Here is a 22,534-nt window from a genome sequence, read left to right as displayed (position 1 = left end):
GTGGTTTCAAAATTTCTCATTCCAGACAACCAGAGTTTATGAGGCAGATCAGTGTGTGTTTGGCTGTTCTTACTCCATGGATTGAATAGACTAAGGCAGGTCAATTATAGGAAATCTTGCTTCAGAAACCCACAGATTACTTTTGCTGCAGCTTTTCTCTCCCGTTGCTTCCTTGCACATCTATCCGAGAGCAGCCTGCGTCTTGTCAAACTCACCAATATTATCCCCATTTCATAAGTTGCCAAGCAGGAAAAAAGTCCAGTGTTTGAAATAATTTATTAAGTACCAGCATATAGCTGAAAATAAGCACTGATGTGACACTACTGACATGCAGAATATCAGAAGCAACCACTTGACTGCTCTCTGAGGGAGACTGGCAGCAGTGGTGAAAAGCTGTAAATTACCTCTGAAATCAGTCATCAGCTGATGGAAAACTGTTGTTCTTCAATATCTTTGGCAATCTCACCCCACATTCCTCCTTTCCCCTTTCCTTGGTTTTACTGGTTTTCTGTCCTTTTCTCCATCACAGCGAGGGGCCTCATTACTGCTTGACTCAGACAGCTGCCTGTAAACATACCAGTGACTGAGAGCATGGAATCATGAAGGCACCAGCCTCCAGCAGCTTCTAGAAGTCCACAAGTGACATTTGTCAGGCCTTGTCACTGTCTTTAGCAATACAACTGTCTCTCTGCTAACTTCTTCTAATTACGCCATTTCTGTCAAATGCCAGGGAAAATGAGTGGATGATGGAGTAAAAACATAATGTCATTCCTTATGCATTGCAGTTCAGTGTCTCACTTAAGTCTTTTCTGAGAAAGCATCTTCGTTTTCTTCTCAGCAAACCCCTGTGAGCTCCACTGTCGCCCAGTAGATGGCCATTTTTCAGAAAAGATGCTTGATGCAGTCACTGATGGTACTCCTTGCTTTGAAGGAAGGCACAGCCGAGATATCTGTATTAATGGCATGTGTAAGGTATTGGGTATGTTTGCATGTTTCTTTCTCTACAATTTTATTTTATAAAGTTTTGGGAAAACTTTTTATGGGCAAATTAAGAAATTTTTTTTGAGGATTGGGGCCAAGTACTCCATTTGACCACGTTCTCAATGATCATGGAAACAAGTTCGTAGAAACAGCTTTTCCAAGTAGACATAAGGGTTGTTTCCATCCTTTTAAATCAATCCACTAAACCTGAGTGCTCATTACTTGTGGTACATTTTAATGCCTCCTTCCATTATTCTAAAACATCAATGTAAGAAAATCTGTTTGTTTCTGTTTAATATTGCACATTATGTAGGAGATCTGAACTGACTTGTTATAGTAAAAATTATTTTAGTTTACAATAATGAATTAAATAATGCCATACAATGAAATAACAGGCAAACACAGAGTATGTAGTTCAGAAGTGAAGAATTAACATTCTGTGCATATTCTGCATCTTGATAGTAGATGTTTAGGATGATGTTTGTTTGTAGCATTTGAAGGTGTGTTCTTGTAAATTCTATAATACCCGCAGTCCTATTTTAGTGAATTAGGTTTTAGTGAATTTCTCATAAATAAAATGAGCACTTTGCTTGTAGGAGATGTATTTACAACAGTTTATTTATTCAAACTGGGGATTTGTATGCTGTACCCCTTGAAACCTGATAGCTTTTTTGCTTTTAACATCTTTGGAAACAAAAGCAGGACTTGGTGTCTTGTGGAAACTATATTAGCTTACTGTAGGGAGCTTCAGATTGTATGTCTTAAGTCACTGTATCGTATAAAAATGCAACTAGATGGGACTTCAAGAAGTCATGTTGCATCTCTTTAGAGAATCATGTTCCTTTCATGACATTTTTTACATTCTTTTCTTGAAGTCTTCTAGTGATGGAAACTCTGCATTTTTAATAGGTCATTGGTATACCCTCTTTGAAGACTTTCTATTTTGGTAGAATGCCTGTGCCTTAAGAAAGCAGCAATAAGAAATTTGTTTTAAGCTTTCCTAGCAGGACATGCATTTGTGAAAGGGAGTTACCAAGACCCTGCTCAAATTCACAGTGAAGAGATTCTGCTTGACTTTGCTAAGACAGGATGGGCCTGTTAACTATCATAGTGAAAGACCTGACCTGGACTTGAACAGTTCAAGACAGGTGGAAACACATTGTTAGCAGACTGAAATGTGTAGTAAATGCTGCATACCATATCTGTGCTTTTGACCTTGGAAGAGGCCAAGTGGTACACTCAAGAGGCTGTCTTTATGATGTTCCACTTCTATTTTCTGATTTTCAGCCCAAGTGGACTGGGATCACTATGGTAATTTTTGTTTCCATATGCTTTCTGTATTGAACCTTGCCTGTGACAGTCAAATTTATACCTGTTAGAGATAGCAAAACTTAATTAATCAGAGGAGATAAATCAGAGGTGAAAGGAAAGCCAATTCTAATTGTGTTTTGTAGATATTAGATATACTTTAGCGTCAATAGTTTTGGGGACTCAAAGCCTTTCTGAAAAAATCATCCAAGGTGCTGATGCTATCATAAATACAGTTTTGACATCATTTCACATGTTGATTGCTGCTTCACATCTTAGGACACAGATTTAACTGGAGCAGAATCATTAAGTGAACAGTATAATCATGGGGCTGCCACAAATGAGACCAAATTATGAATATAACCCAAATATCTCACATTTCTAAAAGACAGTGTGCTTTTATCTGAAATAGGTACCCAATATAACACTTGAGGAGAAGCATTTTCAAGTATCTCCATATAATTCACTAGCACTTTAGTCCAGCTAGTTAAACACAATACATACATTGCAAGTCATGGTGAATAAATCTGGAAATGCATTTAATATGATTAGTCTGGTATGTCATTCTTGTACTCCAATAGCAACATGTTGTTAGTGGTGTGAAAAAGTTGCTCACAAACATTAGTGGCAATGTCTGTTAAAGTGCTGTTCTGGCTTTCAGTACTGTAGCTCACAAAATCACTTCACATTTCTTCATAGAGCTAAAATAATACTTCACTTAGGTCTGAAATTGAGCAAAAGATTAAAATGGGGACAGGTTTTACATTAGATCCACTGTCCATATAGCTTACATGTGTTTGGTGTGCAAAGTAGCTATTTTTTAACAGCTGAGTTCAGAGTTTTCTTAGTGGATATGTCAAAACAAGATAGATTCAATCAAGAATTTAATCTCCTAAATTCAGCTGATTTCAATCTGATTTTGTAGTTTGCCATGGTTCTGTTCAAAGGAATCAGAAAAAATTGTCTTATCTTGATGGCTAAATGTGGATTGAGATGCCTCGTTTTAGCTACCTGAGGTGTACTGGATGCTTTCCTAGCCAACTTGGCAAAACCATAATGTGCATCTTCAAGTGGGAAATAAGTACAGACAGACACTAGTGCTGATCCACTTGGTCCTTACAATTTGTTCAATGTTTGGGTCCTAATCTTTTGGAAGTTCTGCCTATACCTCAGTACAGAAGGAAGCCTTACCAGTCAGGTGTTGTTGGTATGGTATTCCTGTAGAACTTGCCTTGTAAATTCAAAGCCACGCTAGAAATATGAACTCATTGAAAGTCTGGCGTATACAATAGCTGGGTCTTCTCTCAGCTTTGTCGTTACACAGAAGAGGATTTGCAATGCTGTTAAAGCAGTCAGTGCTGGAGCCAGTGGCTGCAAAGCGGCATCTCAAATCTACATGCCTTCACTTACAAACATGTTTTGTTCCAAGTGGAGCAGTTAATAAGGAGATGAGAGATGAAGTCCTCTTAATCTTTTTATTGTATTTGAACCTAGTCTGGCCTTTCTTCAGGTGTCTGCTTAGACCCCATGCTGTCATGATGTCTGACTTACAAACAGCCTTGAGTGAAGAGAGTCAACAAGATCTAATTTAATCTAAAATCATCAAGATATACCATGAGTAATTTGCTACTTAATCGTACTCCTCTATACTTGTCGTTTGACTGTCACTTTTTCCCTTTATTTAGAAGATCTTTAAGGCACATATCCTATCTTCCTGTACATCACAAGTGCACTTTAATTCTTACAAGAGCGGTCTGTTGCTTCCCCAGTGTTAATAAGCAAAGTTACTGCACTGCCATCAGAGTATGTTGCTTGAGCACTGATGTATACATGACTGAGGAGTTTGGTTAAATTAAAGCCATAGCATCATCTAAAAGTGGAGACCTACATGGTGTATGCTCTGAGAATGGGCAGACACTATGGGTGGAGGACCTGGCATCTCTGCTGTTTCTAGCAAGCATTCATTTTCCAAACAGAATTTTAATAGGCTTTGATGACCTTCAGTCATGCAAATCTGTGAGCTGTTCTCTCTGGTAATTCACAATTGTTATGTTGAGAGACTAACATTGTATTGAAGAACTACACAGCTGTGTAGTACTGGAGAAGAAAATGTGTTGCTATTCTTTTTTCTTTTGCTGAAAGGCAGATTGCACATCTCACATTTTTTGTAGTACCTTTACTACCTGTCACTATGATCTGTCTCTCCTTACCCCACTGCTAGCCCAACAGGACATTGATTCAGACCCATGTAGGCAAACTGTAAGAGAAGTAGGGACATCAGGACACGTTTCTCCCCATTTAAGGCAATGCTTTGGCCAACATGAAATGAACATGATTTCTTTTTTTGAAGACAAGTGGAGGAAACAGACAGAAGGAAGAGCTTAAAAGCTCAATGTAGCATCCATATAACTTTGGTAATTCAGGCAGTGCACCCCAGCCGTACCGTTCAGCAACAGCAAGGACTTTTTGTATCTGCCCCCTGCTACGAATCTGACACAAAACTCTCTCCATCTGGAAGTGGCAAAAGGGTAATATCTCTGACTGTTTTTCCCTTTAGACACTGAGCAGCAGGAAGGAAGTTGTTTCTCCTTCCTGTAATGCAGCAAGGCAATTTGAGTCATTATTTCTGCCTCCACACTGTGTTCTGGGCCCAAAAATAAACCCAGTGTCAAGTCCAAAAGGCTCTTGGCGAATGGGTCAGTGGCAGAGGGCTGCATGGAAGGGTGCTGATTTGCACTGCGCCTGCTGTGGCACACAGTGGTTGCAGTAGCGCAGCATGCTTCACTGGCAGAGGGTGCACAAGGAAATATGTGCACCCTATATACAAATAGATGAGAAACATGTGCACAAATATACAAAAGATTTAGAGCCTAATTGCTGCTATTTTTTGGCTTGTTTTATAACCTGCGTTTAGTCTTCACATCGCTTTTAACAGGCAATTCGGCATGAAAGTTGAAGCACATGGTTATTTAAAGCAATTTTAGAAAATATGGCTACTGCATATACAGAAGAATCAGAAGAATGAGGAAAGCAAGTAAAATGGAGGAGGAAGTATTTAGAAATGAATGAATGACAGAAATAATATGATACTCACTGAAGCGGGAAAGTAAAACTGCTCCAGTGGAAATTTAAGTTCATGTAAATGTATTTAGAATGAATGACTGCTGTTTAGTCTGACACATCAGAATATACACTTTGTGATGTTTATTAATGGCCTTGTGAGATGAAGCTCTGTTGCTAGCTCTGAAGGTCATTGCACTATCAGTAGCACCCCAGAGCTATGGAATAAAATGAAGGCTTTATTTATTCTAACACAGTAAATTGCCTGCCTTGCCACAGTTGTCTGCAGTGCCACCATGCGTAGGTAAGACTGAACTCTGATCAGATACAAACTGTTTCAAATGTCAGAGGGAAAACAAAATACAAGCTTCCATGGTTAAAATGGGAAGGGACAAAGGATTCCCTTCATGTCACAGCACTGCCATATTTTGATGCCTTGAATCCAGAGAAAACTTGGGCTGATTCTGACTGAGATGATATGGCCTGTGTATAGCACATGAAGAGATGTTAATTAGCACCCCAAAGACAGGAAAGTTAAGATACTGTGGACCTGCCACCCCACTCATTTGCTTGCGCCAGTGCAGTAGTTTGGGACTAATTGATTCAGCGTTTGGGGATTTTTATGCTATGTGACACCCACAAGGGAAATACATTCAGTGATGTTTCTTTCAAAATGTCTGATTGACAGTGGGAACCAGATAAATTATTTCTGGATGCAGCCACTTAAACAAGCATGAACAGTAAATAAAGATGAACAGAAACCTTTTCAAGAGCACTGATTTTCTACCAGAAAATGCTAAATTGGTAAAATATGTATAATTTGAATGTCATTTTTTTGAAAGAAGTTCAAAAGAGTATTTCCAAAACACTCATTAATAATATTTTGTAATAGCAAAACATGAAGTGCAAGGGTTCCATTTCCACATTTTCCCCAACTTTCTGTTTAATAGTGAATATGAGGATAGAATGGAACATAAACTTGAACTTTCAGGACTCTCCAGAGGGGCTGGTTACTCCCCTGGTCTAATAACAAACCCGATAATAATGACTTTACTGTTTGTAGATGATTAACAAATGTACTGGTAGTAAATACACTGCAGAATGCATCTCTTTAAGAAAATAGCTGCACACTTCTTTAAATTCTTAGGAAGTGTTGAACTGCGGTGCATCTGTAGATAGCAGGTGAAGAGTCAGACCTGAACTCTTGGCAAGATAAAGAAACATCCTGCACTTATCGCAGTGGTGTCTGTGTACTTTGAATACTTCATTAAATCCATCCTCGGTTGAATAGCTACATGTTTGGAGTCAAAAATGTAGCTACCTTCTTAATATGTGGTTATCTCTGTAACATTCTGTACTGCTCATAAAAGTGGTCCTTGGTGCTGAGATGTATCTGTGTGAAAAACATTACAAAACTTCCCCATTTATGGAAGTAGTCTTCTCTGAAAGGAGAGAGAAGCTGAGGCTGATGCAGAACCTTTCGGCATGGCCATTGTTTTTCAGAGCGGGTGTTACAGGTGCTGGCTATTTGAATCCTTTGTGAAAATGCAGTTGACATGGTTTAACTCCATTTGTAATTTGAGGCCTCTACGTGCTTCTGGTTTTGCAGGTTCTTTAGCTGCTCATTAAATCACTGACACATAGAGGAAAAGTTCAGGTGTTTCTCAAGCTGCAAATGACAGAAAAATATTAAAAGAATTGCAGCAGCCTTTATACCTAGATTAGTCTAATGGGTGGTGTCCTGGGTTCAGCAGCAGCAGTCAGTTTTTCTCCTTCTTAGTAGCTGGTGCAGTGCTGTGGTTTTGACTTTCAGCCTGGGAATAATACTGATAAAACCAATGTTTTCAGTTGTGGGTCAGAATGTTTACCCTGACCAAGGACTTTGTGAGTCTCATGCTCTGCCAGGGAGGAGGAGAAGCCGGGAGGAAGCAGGGACAGGACACCTGCCCCAAACTAGCCAAAGAGGTATTCCATACCACAGCATGTCATGCCCGGGGATGTAACTGAGATTTCCCTGGAAGGGCACGTCCTCTTCTCTGTCGTGCTCATTTCCGGCGGGTGGTATCGTATTCTCTTCCCTTGTTATTTCTCTTATCATTATTGGTGGTAGCAGTAGTGATTTGTGTTATACCTTAGTTACTGGACTGTTTTTATCTCAACCCGTGGGAGTTACATTCTTTCGATTCTCCTCCCCATCCCTCTGGGCGGGGCGGGGAGTAGAAACTGCATGGCTGACTTGCCGACTGGCTTAAACCACAACAGGTGGATTTTCCTGTTAGAAGCTTACAGAAGATTACAGTAGCTGAGGTACTGAAGGTAAAATAAGATCCAAATCAAAAGAGGGGATACCCAGATTTTCATGCATCATGAGGGTGTTAGACAAGTTGGCAGGTATTGCAACTGAAAGCTTATTCTGAGAAAAATCAGCTGAGAAAACCTTTACATATATCAGACTTACAGCTATTCATCTAAATCACAAGATGGGTGATTTAGGCCTCCAGATATCTTAGATACTATTAACAACCATTAAGTGTTGGATATTAGGTTGTGTTCTGCAGTCTTGCTAGATTTTAAAGAGAAGCAAAAAAAACACCCCAAAAACAAATCAAGATGTGGTTGAGGTTTAAAAACATTAGTGCACATAATTTTTTATTTGGGCAAGGAAGAAGTTTTGTCCTGACTCATTATGAATAAATTTTTCTCTGCTTTCTCCCTGTAGCAAGCATGTACTGGAAAATCAGTCTTTTTCAGAACTTTACCTTGACCCATTTTCCCATGCTGGCAAGCTGGAGATAATAGCATTGCTGTGCTTGGAGCTGGAGTAGCTGCGCTGTCTGCTGCTTTGCCCTCAGATCCGGGGACATTTTTTTCCTTTTGAAGATGCTGGATAGTGTTGAACAAGGCCCTGTATGCATAGGCCAAGCCCCAGCACATTGCCATGATTTGTCCGTCTCTGGTATGGCCAGAATGACAACACACCTCATTTAAGTGTTTTACTAATTTTTCTGGATTTTAAACTTGTTCGGTGGTGAAATTCCAAAGCACTGGAGTGGCCCACTGACCTAGATACTTGCCCATACTGTCCCACACACCCTGCCACTCATGGCTGTCCAACCTCGGGGAAAATCTCTTGGTCCTCCTATATCGTCGTCTATCCCCAGATAAGACCCAAACCTGACTCTGCTTAACTTTTGAAATCAGACGAAATGGCCGTGGGCAAAACACACTCTATATGCGTGCCAACATGGTGATCCCCATCACAATCAGCAAACAGGTCTCAAAGGTATTTAAAGGCCATTCAAAACCTTCAAAACTCTCAAACGATGCTGTAAACGGTCTGTGGGGGGGACTGGGAGGGTAAGAAAATGTCTCCTTCACAGGTTGACCACCTGAGAAGGAGCAAAAGATGTGTAATTGCTAAGTACTTCTGTTATATACCTCCCAAAGTGTAAAGGTGGTGACCACACTGGGAAGCCAGACCAGTTTCATGATCAATGATTCTATTGTATTACAAGTCATTATCATAAAGTACAATAAGACAAGAACCTTAGCCCAGGCCCCCCACTTAATAAACACTAACACAGCAAATACCAGCTGTAAGTAAGGTACAATATGCTGAAACTGTGAGATCAAGAGAAATAACTTTGAAAGCCAATAAATCAGCATTGTGACGATTGACTATTAATCCAAAACAATGAATGCTTATCACAAATACGATTAGACACACTCTGATCAGATTTGTCGTTATCTCAACCCTTCATGCCCCACGTTGGGCACCAAAAATAACTGCCATGGTTTAAGCCCAGGCCTAAATCAGAACCACCCAGTCTACTCCCCCCTGCCCTTTCTTCCCCCCCCCCCTCCCACTCCCGGAGGGATGGGAAGGAGAATGGAAAGAATGCAACTCCCACGGGTTGAGATAAGAACAGTCCAGTAACCAAGGTATAACACACAACCGCTACTGCTACCACCAATAATGATAACGATAAGGGAAATAACAAGGGAAGAGAATACAATACCACTCATTGAAACCCAACCCGACCGAGCAGTGAACCAGCCCGCCCGGGTAACTCTCAGTTACATCCTGGGCATGACGTGCTGTGGTATGGAATACCCCTTTGGCTAGTTTGGGTCGGGTGTTCTGTCTCTGCTTCCTCTCGGCTTCCCCTCCTCCCTGGCAAAGCATGAGACTCACAAAGTCCTTGGTCAGACTAAACATTTGAGCAGTAACTAAAAACATCGGTGTTATCAGCGCTGTTCCCAGGCGGAAAGTCAGAACCACAGTGCTGCACCAGCTACTAAGAAGGAGAAAAAAAATGACTGCTACTGCTGAACCCAGGACAAGCTGTCATGGGTATAAACATTCATGCCTGCTGAAGAGTTTCTCTTTGGCAGATGGTTTGACTGCAGTAGAGGTTCTGCACTGTCTGACAGCCACAAAAGGCTGGGCAATGATTTCAGTTCTTTTTACTGCGTTGTATTCCTGGGAATTCATGGATGCTTCTATGATGCAAGGAAGCAGACACAAATCCTAGATGTATTGGCTGGTCCTAGACATTGAGGCCGTTTAGGTAACACATTTTCATCTCAAGTGACTGGTCACTACTGTATGTTTCATGACATGGTGGTGGGTTGTTGCTTGTTTGATTTTCACTTTCATATAATACACGAGTTTGACCTAGATATAGTGTTCTCTATTAGTAGTTTCTGTATATAGGATATATGCTTTTCTATAAAATGGGTTCTCTTCCTTCTTAGAGGAGTAGTGTAACCGAAGGCAGTGATACCTGAGCTTTGAATATTTCATGGTGGAGGCCACATTTATTCTGAAACTGCTTTTCCTCCTAGGCTGTTGGCTGCGATTATGAGATAAATTCCAATGCAACTGAAGACCAGTGTGGAGTTTGCCTGGGAGACGGCTCTGCTTGTCATACAGTGAAGATGATGTTTAATCAAACTGAAGGATTTGGTAAAATGGGCTCTTTTAAACTCTTCAGTTGGTGAAGTCATTTTTCTATATAAAAAGGATTAAGTACTTCCCACAGCAAACTGAGTGATCAATTTGCATGGGAGATTGTAAATGGATGTTTGACAGTGAATGATACTTCTGCCAGAAAAGATCTGTGGTCTGTGCTTTTTAAGTTCACCTTGTATAATTAAAATTATATGCACTTTACACAGATAATAATAAAACCAAAAATAGCACGTGTATTTACAAAATCAATGTAATTTACCACTTGGAAAATCTGGACCAAATCTCTGGGCAGTGTAAAGCACCAAGAAAATGCTGTGGTGAGTGGTCTGGGGATTCATTTCTAAGTGTCATAAATCTGATACCATTTGCTATAGTGACCATGCACCATCTCTTCCTCATGCAGAACTTTGCACTTCTGGTTGCTCTGAATTTTTCTGTGGGATGCCTCTGGCTTGAAAAGTAGCTCCGTGCAGGGTTAAGATGGTCTGAATCAGTACTTGGAGGACTGAGCCTTTCTTTGTTGACAGTAGTGAGACATTCAGGCTTTCAATTACCTTGTAAGATAACATGTGGATGAGTAGGAGGTGAAGGATCAAGAGAGTGGGAGACTAAAACCGAATGAGAACCATGGCGGTGAGCTGAAGAGACAGCAGGATAAGCAGCTTTGCACGCAAAATGAGGACAGGAGGGGGAGAAGTGAGAAGACAGAGCACCAGAGAGTGTGTTTAGAGCAAGGTTTCTGGCTGAAGAAAGAGTCTGGTGCAGAGATGGGAAGTGTCAAGAGCACTAGTTGGTATCATGCTAGCAAAGAGGGAGAAACATGAGTGAGGGTTTGACTTTGAATTTCCATTGTTTGTTTGGTTTTTTTTAATAAAATAATTCTGATTTGCACAAATATTATCTGTGCTAATAATTTAGAGCTGATAAGATTTGATAAGGTTTTCCAAAGACTGGGGAAAAGCACTTAAAATATTTCAGGAGTTTTTCTGTACTGCGTACTTGGATTTGCTCTCCTATGCTTCGTATCCCGCAGGTGAACTGTGAAAATGGCCTGCAACCATGCTGCAGCACAGGTTGTGTATATGTGTGAGACTTACAAAGGAAAATAGAGCTCCCTCTCCTTATTACTACAGAAATCCTCCAATCTCTGACCTTTTGCTCCTGCTACTCTACATTTCACTGTGCCTTTGGCGGCGTGTGGGTTTACCAAGGCTGCAGATGATGTGAAGTTTATTTTCGAATAACAATTTTACTAAAAAGTAACACATGGAAGGATAAGTGCCTCTAACTTTATTTAAATTCATTTTGTATTATATCTTCACTTAGTTTTTACTTGCCCCAGGATTCAATAAGCCTCGCTGACACATACTGCTGAGGGATACTGAATGTTAAATAAAATTATTTCATTGCTTTTTTTAGAGTCAGTAAAAAATGGATTGATTTTGCAGATTCTTTACCCTTCTGCAGACATTAACTCCATTGCTGATGAAATAAGGAAAAGTGTCAAGAAAGGCAGAGATTGGTGGGTTTTTTGGCTTATAAGATAACATGTGGATCTTATTGATGTTCACAGGTGTTAAATCAAGAAAAGGAAGTGGTTTTGTTCACAATGTCTGGCTTCTTTTTGTGTCTGTTAGGTACTGTGCTGTTCTGCCTTGCAGTACAGATTTATGACAGAGTGGCTACTGAACAGTTCATGTAAATGTGAAGACTTCAGGCTCATAAATTCAGTATAGGTAACAAAACTGGACCAAAGAATGCTTCCAGTCACTGATGAGGAAAATTTGAAGAGTTTTGCTGTGTTTAGTGGCACAGAAAGATAAAAAAATCAAAGCTAGTGTATTTTGACAGAAAGCTTTATTCAAAACCTAAGTTCAGCAGGGTCCTTCTTGGATCTGGTGCTGCAGCAGTATGTATTCTGTCTGCAAGCAAAGTTGCCAGGTCAGACTAATAATAAGCTAGAAAGGAGTTTTAATAATTCAGCCTTCCACTGCAGGGCAGGGTGATCACTTTTACCTGAAGTCTTACTGCCTTGTGCTCAGAAAGAAAGGTTTAAAAATATTTTTGTATTTTATTATTACTTGTATTTTTTAAAAAAGCATGTCTTTCCCATGGGTGCAAAATGGGAATAGCAGTCAAGGGGCTCCCAAAACAGCCAAAGGAATGGCAGCTTCATCTGTGTAATAGATTCCATTACAGTTTCATGATAGAAAACAAATCAGAGGTCTGATGTGCGCAAACGGTCTCGGCTGTTGGCACTAATATTAGCAAGTACCTGGGTTGCAGCTCATTTTCAGAAATTTTGTTTGAAATCTTTTAAGCTGCTGCATCTGAACTCTTACAGCAGAAAGGTTGCAATATGAACAGGCCATCGAAAAGCAAGGTGTAGGCCTGGTCAAAGAAGTCACAAGCTCTTCTGTTGTTAATGTAGAAGTCATCTAGCTTTTATTTTGAGATAGAGTATTATAATAAATACTAGTCCTAATGAACTAAATAAACTAAACCGTTGTTCTTACCAGTATTGTAATAACTGTGAAGGAGTAGTTCAGCTGAACTGACTACAGCAGAATGTGTATACAGGTACTGTGTACAGCAGAATGTTTGCAAAGTGTAGAAACTCGTTCGGAAGGAGAATAAATTGTGTTGCTGGATGAGAAGTGTTGGAGTAGGAAAAGGACACAAGGGACACAGGTGTAGAATAATGTGGCAAGTGCAGAGATTGTGTATTAAATGGATAACAAAAAGGGGAAATGAGGATGTGAGGATCAGACAAAGGGATCTGCCTGGGAAGGAGGAGAAGCTAGTTAACAAGTGGTGGTCAGAAGGATGGGTAATTGTCCTGTCTTCACCTTTTTGTTTGTGAGGGGTGAAATTCTAGCAGTGATGGGCAAACAAGAAAACTGTGGCTGTACTCACCGTAACCTTGGAGGTTTATCTTGTCCCATTATCTCCTCACCAGCCTGGCTAGCACTGGATCAACATCTGCCATGATCTCCCTGCTACATATTTCCTTTTCATGGAACCAGAGTGCGCCCATAGATTTGGCACATGCCTGAACCTAACCGCAAGATGTAGTCTGAACATAGCCATGATGCAAATGTTGATCTCAAGAGACTGAAAGGTCTCCTGGATTCTCACTTAGGATACTGTCTCTAGACTATAATTTTTTTTCCCATTACCATCACACACCGCAGCGCTCCCTCTGGAAGCTGTATGCAACCATACCTTGATTTGCGAACCCAGTATGCCACCGGGAAGCCTGTGCTACTTTCCATGTGATGTTCTTATGGTAGTGCCTAGAGCCTGGCTTAGAGAAAAATCATGCCTCAGGAACATGTATTTTTAAGACAGAGAAGCTTGCAGAAACAATAAACTGGAGAGCAGGATGGGAGTTGTGATAAGGAGAAATAGCCAGATCTGATTATCATCTGGTCTGCAATACTGTGCCAACAACTGGAGTGAAATGACTCCTCTTTCGCAGTAATGGGAAAAGAGAAACAAGTTCTTCAGTGCTGATAGAGCTGTGCCTACAACAAGAGTTGCGTGAATTTATTCATGTTGCACTCTTGTCCATGTTAGGAGCATATAAATTTGATTTTAATTAAAAAGAGAAAGATCAATAGCATCTGAGAGTTGCCATGTCACACGTGTGTGATAGCACCCACCATATGGATGCTCCAGCATTTAATGAGCACAGCAGGTAGGTTAGCTGACATTTTGACTGTTATTGAACCTCAGATCTCTAGATCCTTATCAGATGAAACCGTATAACCATGAATAATTATATAAACATCATCCATGTAATTTTAAACAAAAATTTATTGTGTTGAGTGACAAACTCAAAAGCTTGCTGCTGATTAGGTTTGCTTTCAAAAGCTGCTGATTAGGTTTGCTTTCAAAAGCAGGGAATTAGTCTGAGGTTCTGGGGAATCAGGAGGTAATTTAGGTAGTCAAAAAAGCAAGAGCCAGGGAAAAGTGAGTGTGATACACTGAGCAGATATAATATCTATGACCAGACATTGCAATACATTTAAAATCAGATTTACGAGCAACAGCAGGTGACTCAGACAAACATAATTATGCAGAAACTTCCGAGGATACAGATTTTATGCTACAACAGAAATAAAAATATATTTTGTTGTTTTTATACTTTGTGATTTGCACAAATGTTATTCTAATTATATATTAAAAAAAAAAAAAAAAAAAAAGCCAAAAAAACCCAACCAAAAACTCTCCTGGAAAAGAACACCAGCATTGCAAAGCTAAACTGTGAGGATGTGACACAATTGAGATATTCCATGCTGTGTTAATTTGGCTGACTTGTGCGTATGCCTTCTAATCAAGTCTTTAGTTACATGGTCACACAGTGTATTTATAACTCATCTAAATGAATACAACATTTGGGAGAATCATCGTACCTTGGATATTTGCAAAGACCTAGACTACTGGTTTCCTAGAATAGAAGTTATTATAATAGAAGTTATCCTGCAGATATTGTTACTCCCTTCACTTATGAAATACTGAAAAGTTGGATTTCTACAGTCAGTCTTGGAAACTTGCAGAAGGTGACATCCTGAGAACTCTCCCTCTTGAACCTTAATTGCCAGGAGAGAGGAGGAGGTAGAATTATATATTATTAATATAATGAAGAAGGGTCTGAGATAGATCCTTTTGTTGTACAATAAACAACATATTAGATATTAGAACCAATACTGATCAGCCCACGAAAGAGCTGCAAGGAAATTCAGAAGGTAAAGACTTATTTATGACAGTAGGCTGTTGTGAGTATGTACAGCATATATTCCAATCCTGAAGTAAACCAGCACAAACTGCAACTCACACTCCCAGGGCACCTGCTTATAGAGCTGTCATGCATCCAGTTCTTAAAGCCCAGCCAAGAGCGATACCAAGAAAGCTATCAGAGTTTCTGTTCAGATTGCTATGTGAACTTCCTATTTTTACAATTCAGTAGCAATAGCAGTAGCAGTTCCCTGTAAGATGAGAAGAACAGAGCCTGATGTCATATATTGCCTGTGGTACAAACAAAATTCTGTAAGGTGCACTGGGCTTGTTCGTGATGCACATACTAAAAATCTGTTTTTATAGACAATTTTATACATGAAGAGCTGTTAAACTTCCTTATGAATATCAATAGTTTATAAAAATGTGTTCAACTGATCATAGCAATTGGAGGTGTTTGAATAGCATTGAGGTTTTTTTGTAGCAAGGCTATCTATGGGAAACAGTCATGGAGAAATTAAATGACTGAAGAGAAGGTACATGTGTACACCTGTACATACCAGGGCACTGGTGACAGACGAAAACACTCCTTGCAAATTGGAAAAGCCTTTCACACAACAGACTGTAACTTGCTGGGACTCCCTGGCATTTCTCCATATGACTCACACTGTGGTATGCCAGAGCCCTTGGGTGTGGTCGTGGAGATGCTGATGCTCAGCTGTGGAGTAGATTTCCCCTGGTGCAGCTCAGAAAATCATTCACTTCCATATCCCTTCTAAATGCCACTGTCATTGCCTAAACAGAACGCATATTTGTGCTCCTCAGCTGAAACTAGAAAACCTGACTTGGAAAGTCACACTATTAACTGGCTGAAATGCAAGCTCTGTGATAGCAGATTTGTATATATTTTTAAGCAAAGTTCTAATTTTAATAATCTTCTACATAAGTAAAATGCAATGGTATTTTTGTTATTCATCTCCGTGAATCTTTCTTGTATCTTAGGATATGTTGATATTGGGCTAATTCCAAAAGGTGCGAGGGGAATCAAAGTCATGGAAGTTGCAGAAGCAGGAAACTTCCTTGCTGTGCGAAGCAAAGACCCAGAAAAATATTACCTGAATGGAGGTTTTATCATCCAGTGGAATGGGGAATACAAAGTGGCAGGCACGATATTTCAGTATGACAGAACAGGGGATCTAGAAAATCTGACTGCTCCAGGACCCACCAATGAATCAATATGGATTCAGGTAAATAGGGGATCACCACAGAACTTGCTGGTTTTGGGTGGCAGCAGAATGTGCTGAGGCTCTGAAACTGAGGCTGGGAAAATATGTATATTTTTCTGTAAACCAGTCTAATAGCATACTGTCTTGCAAAAATCAATTGAGCTGTTTCAGAGAGTAATAAACACCTTGCTTGAGAGGGTTGTTCATCCTGCCTGTAAATAGATGTCCAGTGCCACAGTCTGATGACTATTGAAAGCTGGCATAATCCAGTACTGCCACTAGGATAGCGATCCTGCCACCTGTACTTTGTCAGTCGTTTGCCAAAACTTCCTTGTCTCTTGTGCCAGGTTAGACCAACACGTGGCTGTGATGTGAACCAAACTCAGGAACTGTTTATCACAAAAAGGGAGCTGCTGTCAGGCTGTGAACAGTAAGAACTAGGGAAGGCTGAGAGCAGCTTGCACTGACCAAGAAAATGCAGCATTACATAGATGTAATTTATTAGATTTATTTTATTATTATTATTTATTTATTATTATTATTAATTATGAAGATGGACATTTATGTTTGGTGAAATAGATCCATTTAGCGTCCACTGAGACTGCTCCATTTTGTTTCTTTTATGTTGCTTTAGAGATTCTAACTTAAACATAATTCTAACTTAATTCTGTAAAAATTTACCGTTTGTTCCTGGCTTGTTTACCTGTGTATCCATGATGCAGTTAGAAGTATTAGGGGTGTGATGGTAACTACTTTCACACTTTCAATGTCTGATGACAAGATCAGATCTTCACTGTCAGTAACACTGTCAAGGAAACAATTAAAATGAAGAGTAGAAGTTCATTGCTGAAGACTTCTTTTCCCCTGGTGCTCATAGAATAATAGAATCAACTAGCTTGGAAAAGACTTTTAAGATCATCAAGTCCAACCAGTGTTTTTCTTTTCTCCCTCTCATCAACCAAATGATGAATTTTTAGTGTGGCTCTTCTTAACTGGAATTTTCCTTCTTAATCCAGAAATAGTAAAATTAATATTCAGGAAGTGTCTGAGTAAAGTCTGAAATTTACTGACCTAGTGGTTGTTTTGTAACAGCTATGTCAGAAGGGTAGGGAAATTATAATTTACAACAATGATAGGCAATGTCTTTAAATCAGCAGCACATCTAGGCGGTGCCCTGGATGGTCTTTGCCTTATCTTTTCTTACAGTTAAGAGGATACCAATTATGCTGACCCACTTACTCCCACTTACTGCTCACAAAAGTGCATGAGAAATAACTGTGTCTTAGAAAGATACACGTATGCCAATGTCAGCATACAAATGCAATTTTTGCCAAGTCTGCTTTTCTGAACTCATAGTAGGCTCCAAAATGGGCTGCTTTAAACCTTGCTGATTCTTCTGGTTTGATGCTTCGAAAGCTTGGGGCCAGTAGCTTATTAATATCATGAGTAATTAAATAAACCATACTCATTTTCCAGCTACTTTTTCAAGAAACTAATCCTGGAATCAAGTATGAATATACTGTACGTAAAGAAAAAAGTCATGAGAATGAGATTGGAGAGCCAGAGTATTTTTGGCAATATGGAGACTGGACAGCCTGCAGTGTTACCTGTGGAAGAGGTAATTCTTCACTTCCTTTTTCTATTACTGTCTGTCTTCATAACTGGCAGATCTTATCTTTAAGTTATCCAGACAGCATCCTCAAAGAGGTAAGGTTCTTTAATCTGCATTTGGTGGGAAATCCAATCACATGGCCACAATAATGTATTTTGACTTTAAAATAAAATGTTATTAAATCATTTAAAGCAAATAGGTTTCTGTAACACCTGTTGTGAAATTCTCAACCTCTGTCAACCAAAATGAAAGACTACAGTTTTCTTTATAATTTGTTGTCAATATTGTTCACGGTAACCGTGTTTCCCACCACTTACTAATCTATGACCTACCCTAGTTTCCTTACTGAGTTTCTCCAATATGTCAACTACAAAAAATGTTCTTCATTTCTGTCCTGCCTTGATAAGCAGCAATGTTTTTTGAGCATATCTCAAGAAGTATTTTCTTTAAATCAGCCTTCAGCACTTGCATGTCTTTGCCACTCTCAGTACAGTGGCTTTGGAACAGCTGCAGTTATATGTAGTTCTGTGCAGCATGTTAAACCAGAAAAGCAGAGTGATGACCATGAAGTAGGATCTGGGAACAGGTCCAGAAGTTTGCCTTTGGTAATAGACAGAAAATGCTAGCAGGAATCTTTATTTGAAGTAGTTAACAGACTAGTGAGATGAAGCTAATGCTTGTGGTAGATCAATAATGATAAAAAGATTGAAGGTTTCTTTACAAAAGTTAAAGGTTTTTATCCATCCTTTGCAGGAATGATATTTAAAAGATGAGAAAAATGTGTATGAAAGGAAGTCTGTATTTGGGGAGAAAAGATTGAAGCCTTCCATCTGAATTAGTTCTTAAGTTTCACCAAACAGAAGAAGAGTCTTGGGGATAGGATGTGAACCTTGTTCTTTTACTGTCTGTGTGAAAACTGTAGAGAACAGTAGAAGATTAATGTTACAGTCATTGGACATACAACACAAAATAAGCCTTTTCTCTTTCTAATGATAGGGTATTGCGAGTGTTTTTTGATAATTATTGCTTTCATTAACTACTTTCCAGAAGGAAATAAAAAGACAAACAAATGTGACAAATCTCAGTGGGAGTCTAGAAGCAGTGTTGATTACAGGAATAACAATTTTTTAATCTTTCCTGTAAGGGAAGACACTATAATAATGCAATTTCAGTAGTTTGAATAAAGGGCATTATATGCCCTTAATCTTAGACTAGAAGAAGAATTTTAGAATAACAGTGTAAATTACCCCATTCCAATAACATTATTATAAATGTATATATGTAAAAGGCATATTACAAAGATGTTTGTACATCCATATATATACATGTTTGTGCAGATATTTGTGGGGGTTTTGTGGGTTTTTGTTTGTGAGTGGTTTTTGGTGTTTATTGTTTGGTTGTTTGAGAAGAGTCTGTCACAAAACAACATGTGCTTTCTGTTTAGCAGAAAAAAGCAACATTTTATTTAAATAGGTAACTAAAACAAGTGTTTTCCTTAATTGCATGTTTATTGCATGTTTCAGTTCTGATACCCAGTTGTGAATAGTATTTAATGTAACAATTGGCATGAGAACATAAGTGGGGGAGGGAGGGAATCTTACTAGGCTGTTTATTATGTTGTTCTGGTGGGGGTTTTTGGTTTTGGGTTGATTATTTGTTTGGTTTTGTTTGGTTTTTTTGTGGGGTTTTGTTTGGTTTTTTGTTTTTTTACATCAGCTGCACTTTTTCCAGAACTGTTTCTCACTAAGTAAATGATATTCCCAGGTACTACCTTCTTGCTAAAGAGCTGTGTGACTTGGCTTTGATTTCTAGCTGCCACATGCATTTTTTAAATAAACCACATGTGTTTCAGTTTTTATTTAATAAATGACTTCCCCTGTTTGCTGTCTTTGGGTTCTTAATAAATGTTTATTGAGCACAGTGGCTTTTGCTTTGCATGAGCAAAAATGATAGGTTTCAGGCAAGATTGTGGACTTACCGACATGAGATGGCAGGGGAGCCAAGAGGTGCATCGTAGTTCAAAAACGGCATAGAAACCTTCCCAGTTCTCTGCATCCTGCATGTACAGGCGAAAATAATTAATAGACTCTCCGCTGTCTTCATCTGAGATACAGACATTTCTAAAATTAACTGAACAAGTCTAAAGGACGATGAAATCTGCTAATATATGATGCAGTTAGGGTTTTGTCACTTACTTCCTGTCCAGAAAAAAGGGAAACCCTAGCACAGAGCTTCAGTGCATGACCTGAACCAGAGGAGCTCTGATATTACGATCTGTCTGCAGAAGGTACCCAGTGCTTAATCTGGTGTACTCTAGGATGACTGAATGTGGACCAGCAGTATTGTTGTCATATTAGGTTGGCACTGAATCTGAGCTAGGTGGCCCTCCTAAGCACCACACTGGTGCAGGAATATAGAAAGTTTATGCCCGAATGGTCAGAGCAAAACTACCTGGAGCAGCATGGAAGGTGCATTTGGAAAATATTACTTCATCATTATGGAAATTTGGAAACTCTAAAGTCTTGCTACTTTTAGCAGGGAATATGGGCATGGTAATAATTTTTGACCTAGAACCAGAAAATTTCACATAGTTATGTGTTATTGTGTTCAGTTCAGTTTAGGCCCCAGGAGACAGAATAAGGGCAGAATAGAATATTCCCAGTGTTGCTGGATTAAGCAACACTTTTCTCTGACTTCCACAGAATTTCCTTCTGACTTCGAATGATGAGATTGATTTTATCCGAACATACACTCTGTTCAGATTCAGAATTTATTGCCACTGGCAGTAACAGACCCGTTGTGCCCCATCTCAGGCATTTGAAGAGTTTTGAAAGGTTTGTGAGATAAAAGTACACTGAAGTAGACAAGATCATCTTCTATGGGTGTGCTGCATGACAACTCTACTGAGAAGCCTCCAGTGCGGATCAAGGAGATAGAAAAAGTTGCATATATTTAGGCTAAAGTAAAATAACCTTCAAAGAATTTTGCCATTATCATTTAGTAAATAATAAACCAATTGTTTTTCAGGGTAAAAGGGAGGGCCAAGAAAAATGAAACCTGGACCTACCTAAAGGTTCAGCATAGGGGCTCTCATCACAAGCTGTCAGTGTGGCAGCAGTAAATCCAAGGGCACTTTGGCCTGTTGTAGCCACAGAGATCAGGAAAACACAAACAAATGCTTTCCGGAGCCAACAGAGTGAAGCTAAGGGTGATGAATGGGGCTACGGACATAGAAATGATCTTATACAGGAAAGCCTCATCTCTCTTAAGATAAAAAATACTGTTTTAGCCCTGTGATACAGTTCCTTATTCAAGGGAAGTGTACCTGGAAAAAGTCCCAGTGATGAATAATGTCTTTATAGGGTGAAGCTGTCCCTTCTTAGAATTAACTCAGGACAGCTCCCTAAAGATATTTTCCTAAAGATACTTGGTCTCTTGCCCTCACCTATATTCTTCCTGAACAGAAAAGGTACGAATGTGCTCATGTTTTGCTTTGTTTCTTTCATCTGCCCCTGTCTTTTGTAGTCTTAAAGACTGGCTCTGGCCAATCTACAATAACACCATTTAACAGGGAAGAAATATTGTCTGAAAAATCGATGTTTTCTAATGCTGAATGCAGGGAAAGAGGACGCATTGCAATACCTGATATCCATTCGTAATGTAGAAGGTAGTTTAGTAATTACATTGCAACCTATTTCATGGCAAACAAACGCTGAAGAGGATAGGTTATATTAAAAATCATGAGCCTTGCTGTGTCCTCACTGTAGGGCACTTTGACTCTCTGCCTGCTGTTTGCTTTATGCAAACGGCAATTACTTTGCAGTCAGTATTCAAGTACACCAGACAGTGTCTTGCAGACTGCCGCACCTTCTGGCCAGGAGCCTGTCCCTTCAGAGCCTACTGTCAAGACAGCAGTGTAAAGCCCTTAAGCTGTTTTTATAGGAAGGTTAATATATATGTTTCACTGAGGTTTTTTCTGGACCAGCTACCTGTTGTTTTTTATTTAAATAATGGTCCATTAGAAATTATAAGTCCTTCGTCCTTGTGTAAAGGCTTTAATCATGTTTCTTAGAACTAGCTTTGAGTGGTATTTAACGTAACAAGAAGCAAAGCAGAGCACAGCTGCAACTATGGGAGATCATATTGGGCATTCTGAAGAATTTACTTTTCCACAGATAACGTCAATAATTGGCAAATTCTCAAAGCTCTGCAAAATAACTGTAAGATTGTTTAGGGGTTAATTGTTACGTGCCCTCTAAATCCTTTACAACTGTTATCAAGGCTACTTTGCAAATTACCTCCAGGTATTTCTGAACTGAAATGTAGTACCAAACTTGTAGCATTGATTTTTTTAGGAAACAAAGGTCACTATCTTTTCCTTCACTATTATAGGTCTGTTTTGTAACACCAAGAATGTTAAGGGGGCTATAGGGATGCTGGGGAGGGACTATTCATTAGGGACTGTAATGATAGGACAAGGGGTAACGAGTTAAAACTTAAACAGGGTAAGTTTAGATTGGGTATAAGGAAGAAGTTCTTCACTCTAAGGGTGGTGAGGCACTGGAATAGATTGCCCAAGGAAGCTGTGAATGCTCCATCCCTGGTGGTGTTCAAGGCCAGGTTGGACAGAGC

The 22,534-nt window shown here is 39.4% G+C and overlaps 1 protein-coding gene across 1 annotated transcript in view; it reads left to right on the top strand.

Moving 5' to 3' along the window:
• The window catches only part of ADAMTS12 (ADAM metallopeptidase with thrombospondin type 1 motif 12), a gene marked incomplete at its 3' end in the record, with an annotated part of 162,945 nt that overhangs the window by 108,931 nt on the left and 31,480 nt on the right, over positions 1–22,534 (top strand). The window contains exons 13-16 of the mRNA XM_080638717.1: positions 839–972; positions 10,198–10,318; positions 16,067–16,311; positions 17,767–17,908. Of these exons, the coding sequence (XP_080494843.1) occupies positions 839–972; positions 10,198–10,318; positions 16,067–16,311; positions 17,767–17,908 (642 nt within the window). The remainder of the gene's footprint in view (positions 1–838; positions 973–10,197; positions 10,319–16,066; positions 16,312–17,766; positions 17,909–22,534) is intronic.

Source organism: Psittacula echo (genome assembly GCF_963264785.1).
Source record: "Psittacula echo genome assembly, chromosome: Z".
In the NCBI taxonomy this organism is placed as follows: Eukaryota; Metazoa; Chordata; class Aves; order Psittaciformes; family Psittacidae; genus Psittacula; species Psittacula echo.
This window is presented reverse-complemented; position numbering and strand designations above follow the sequence as displayed.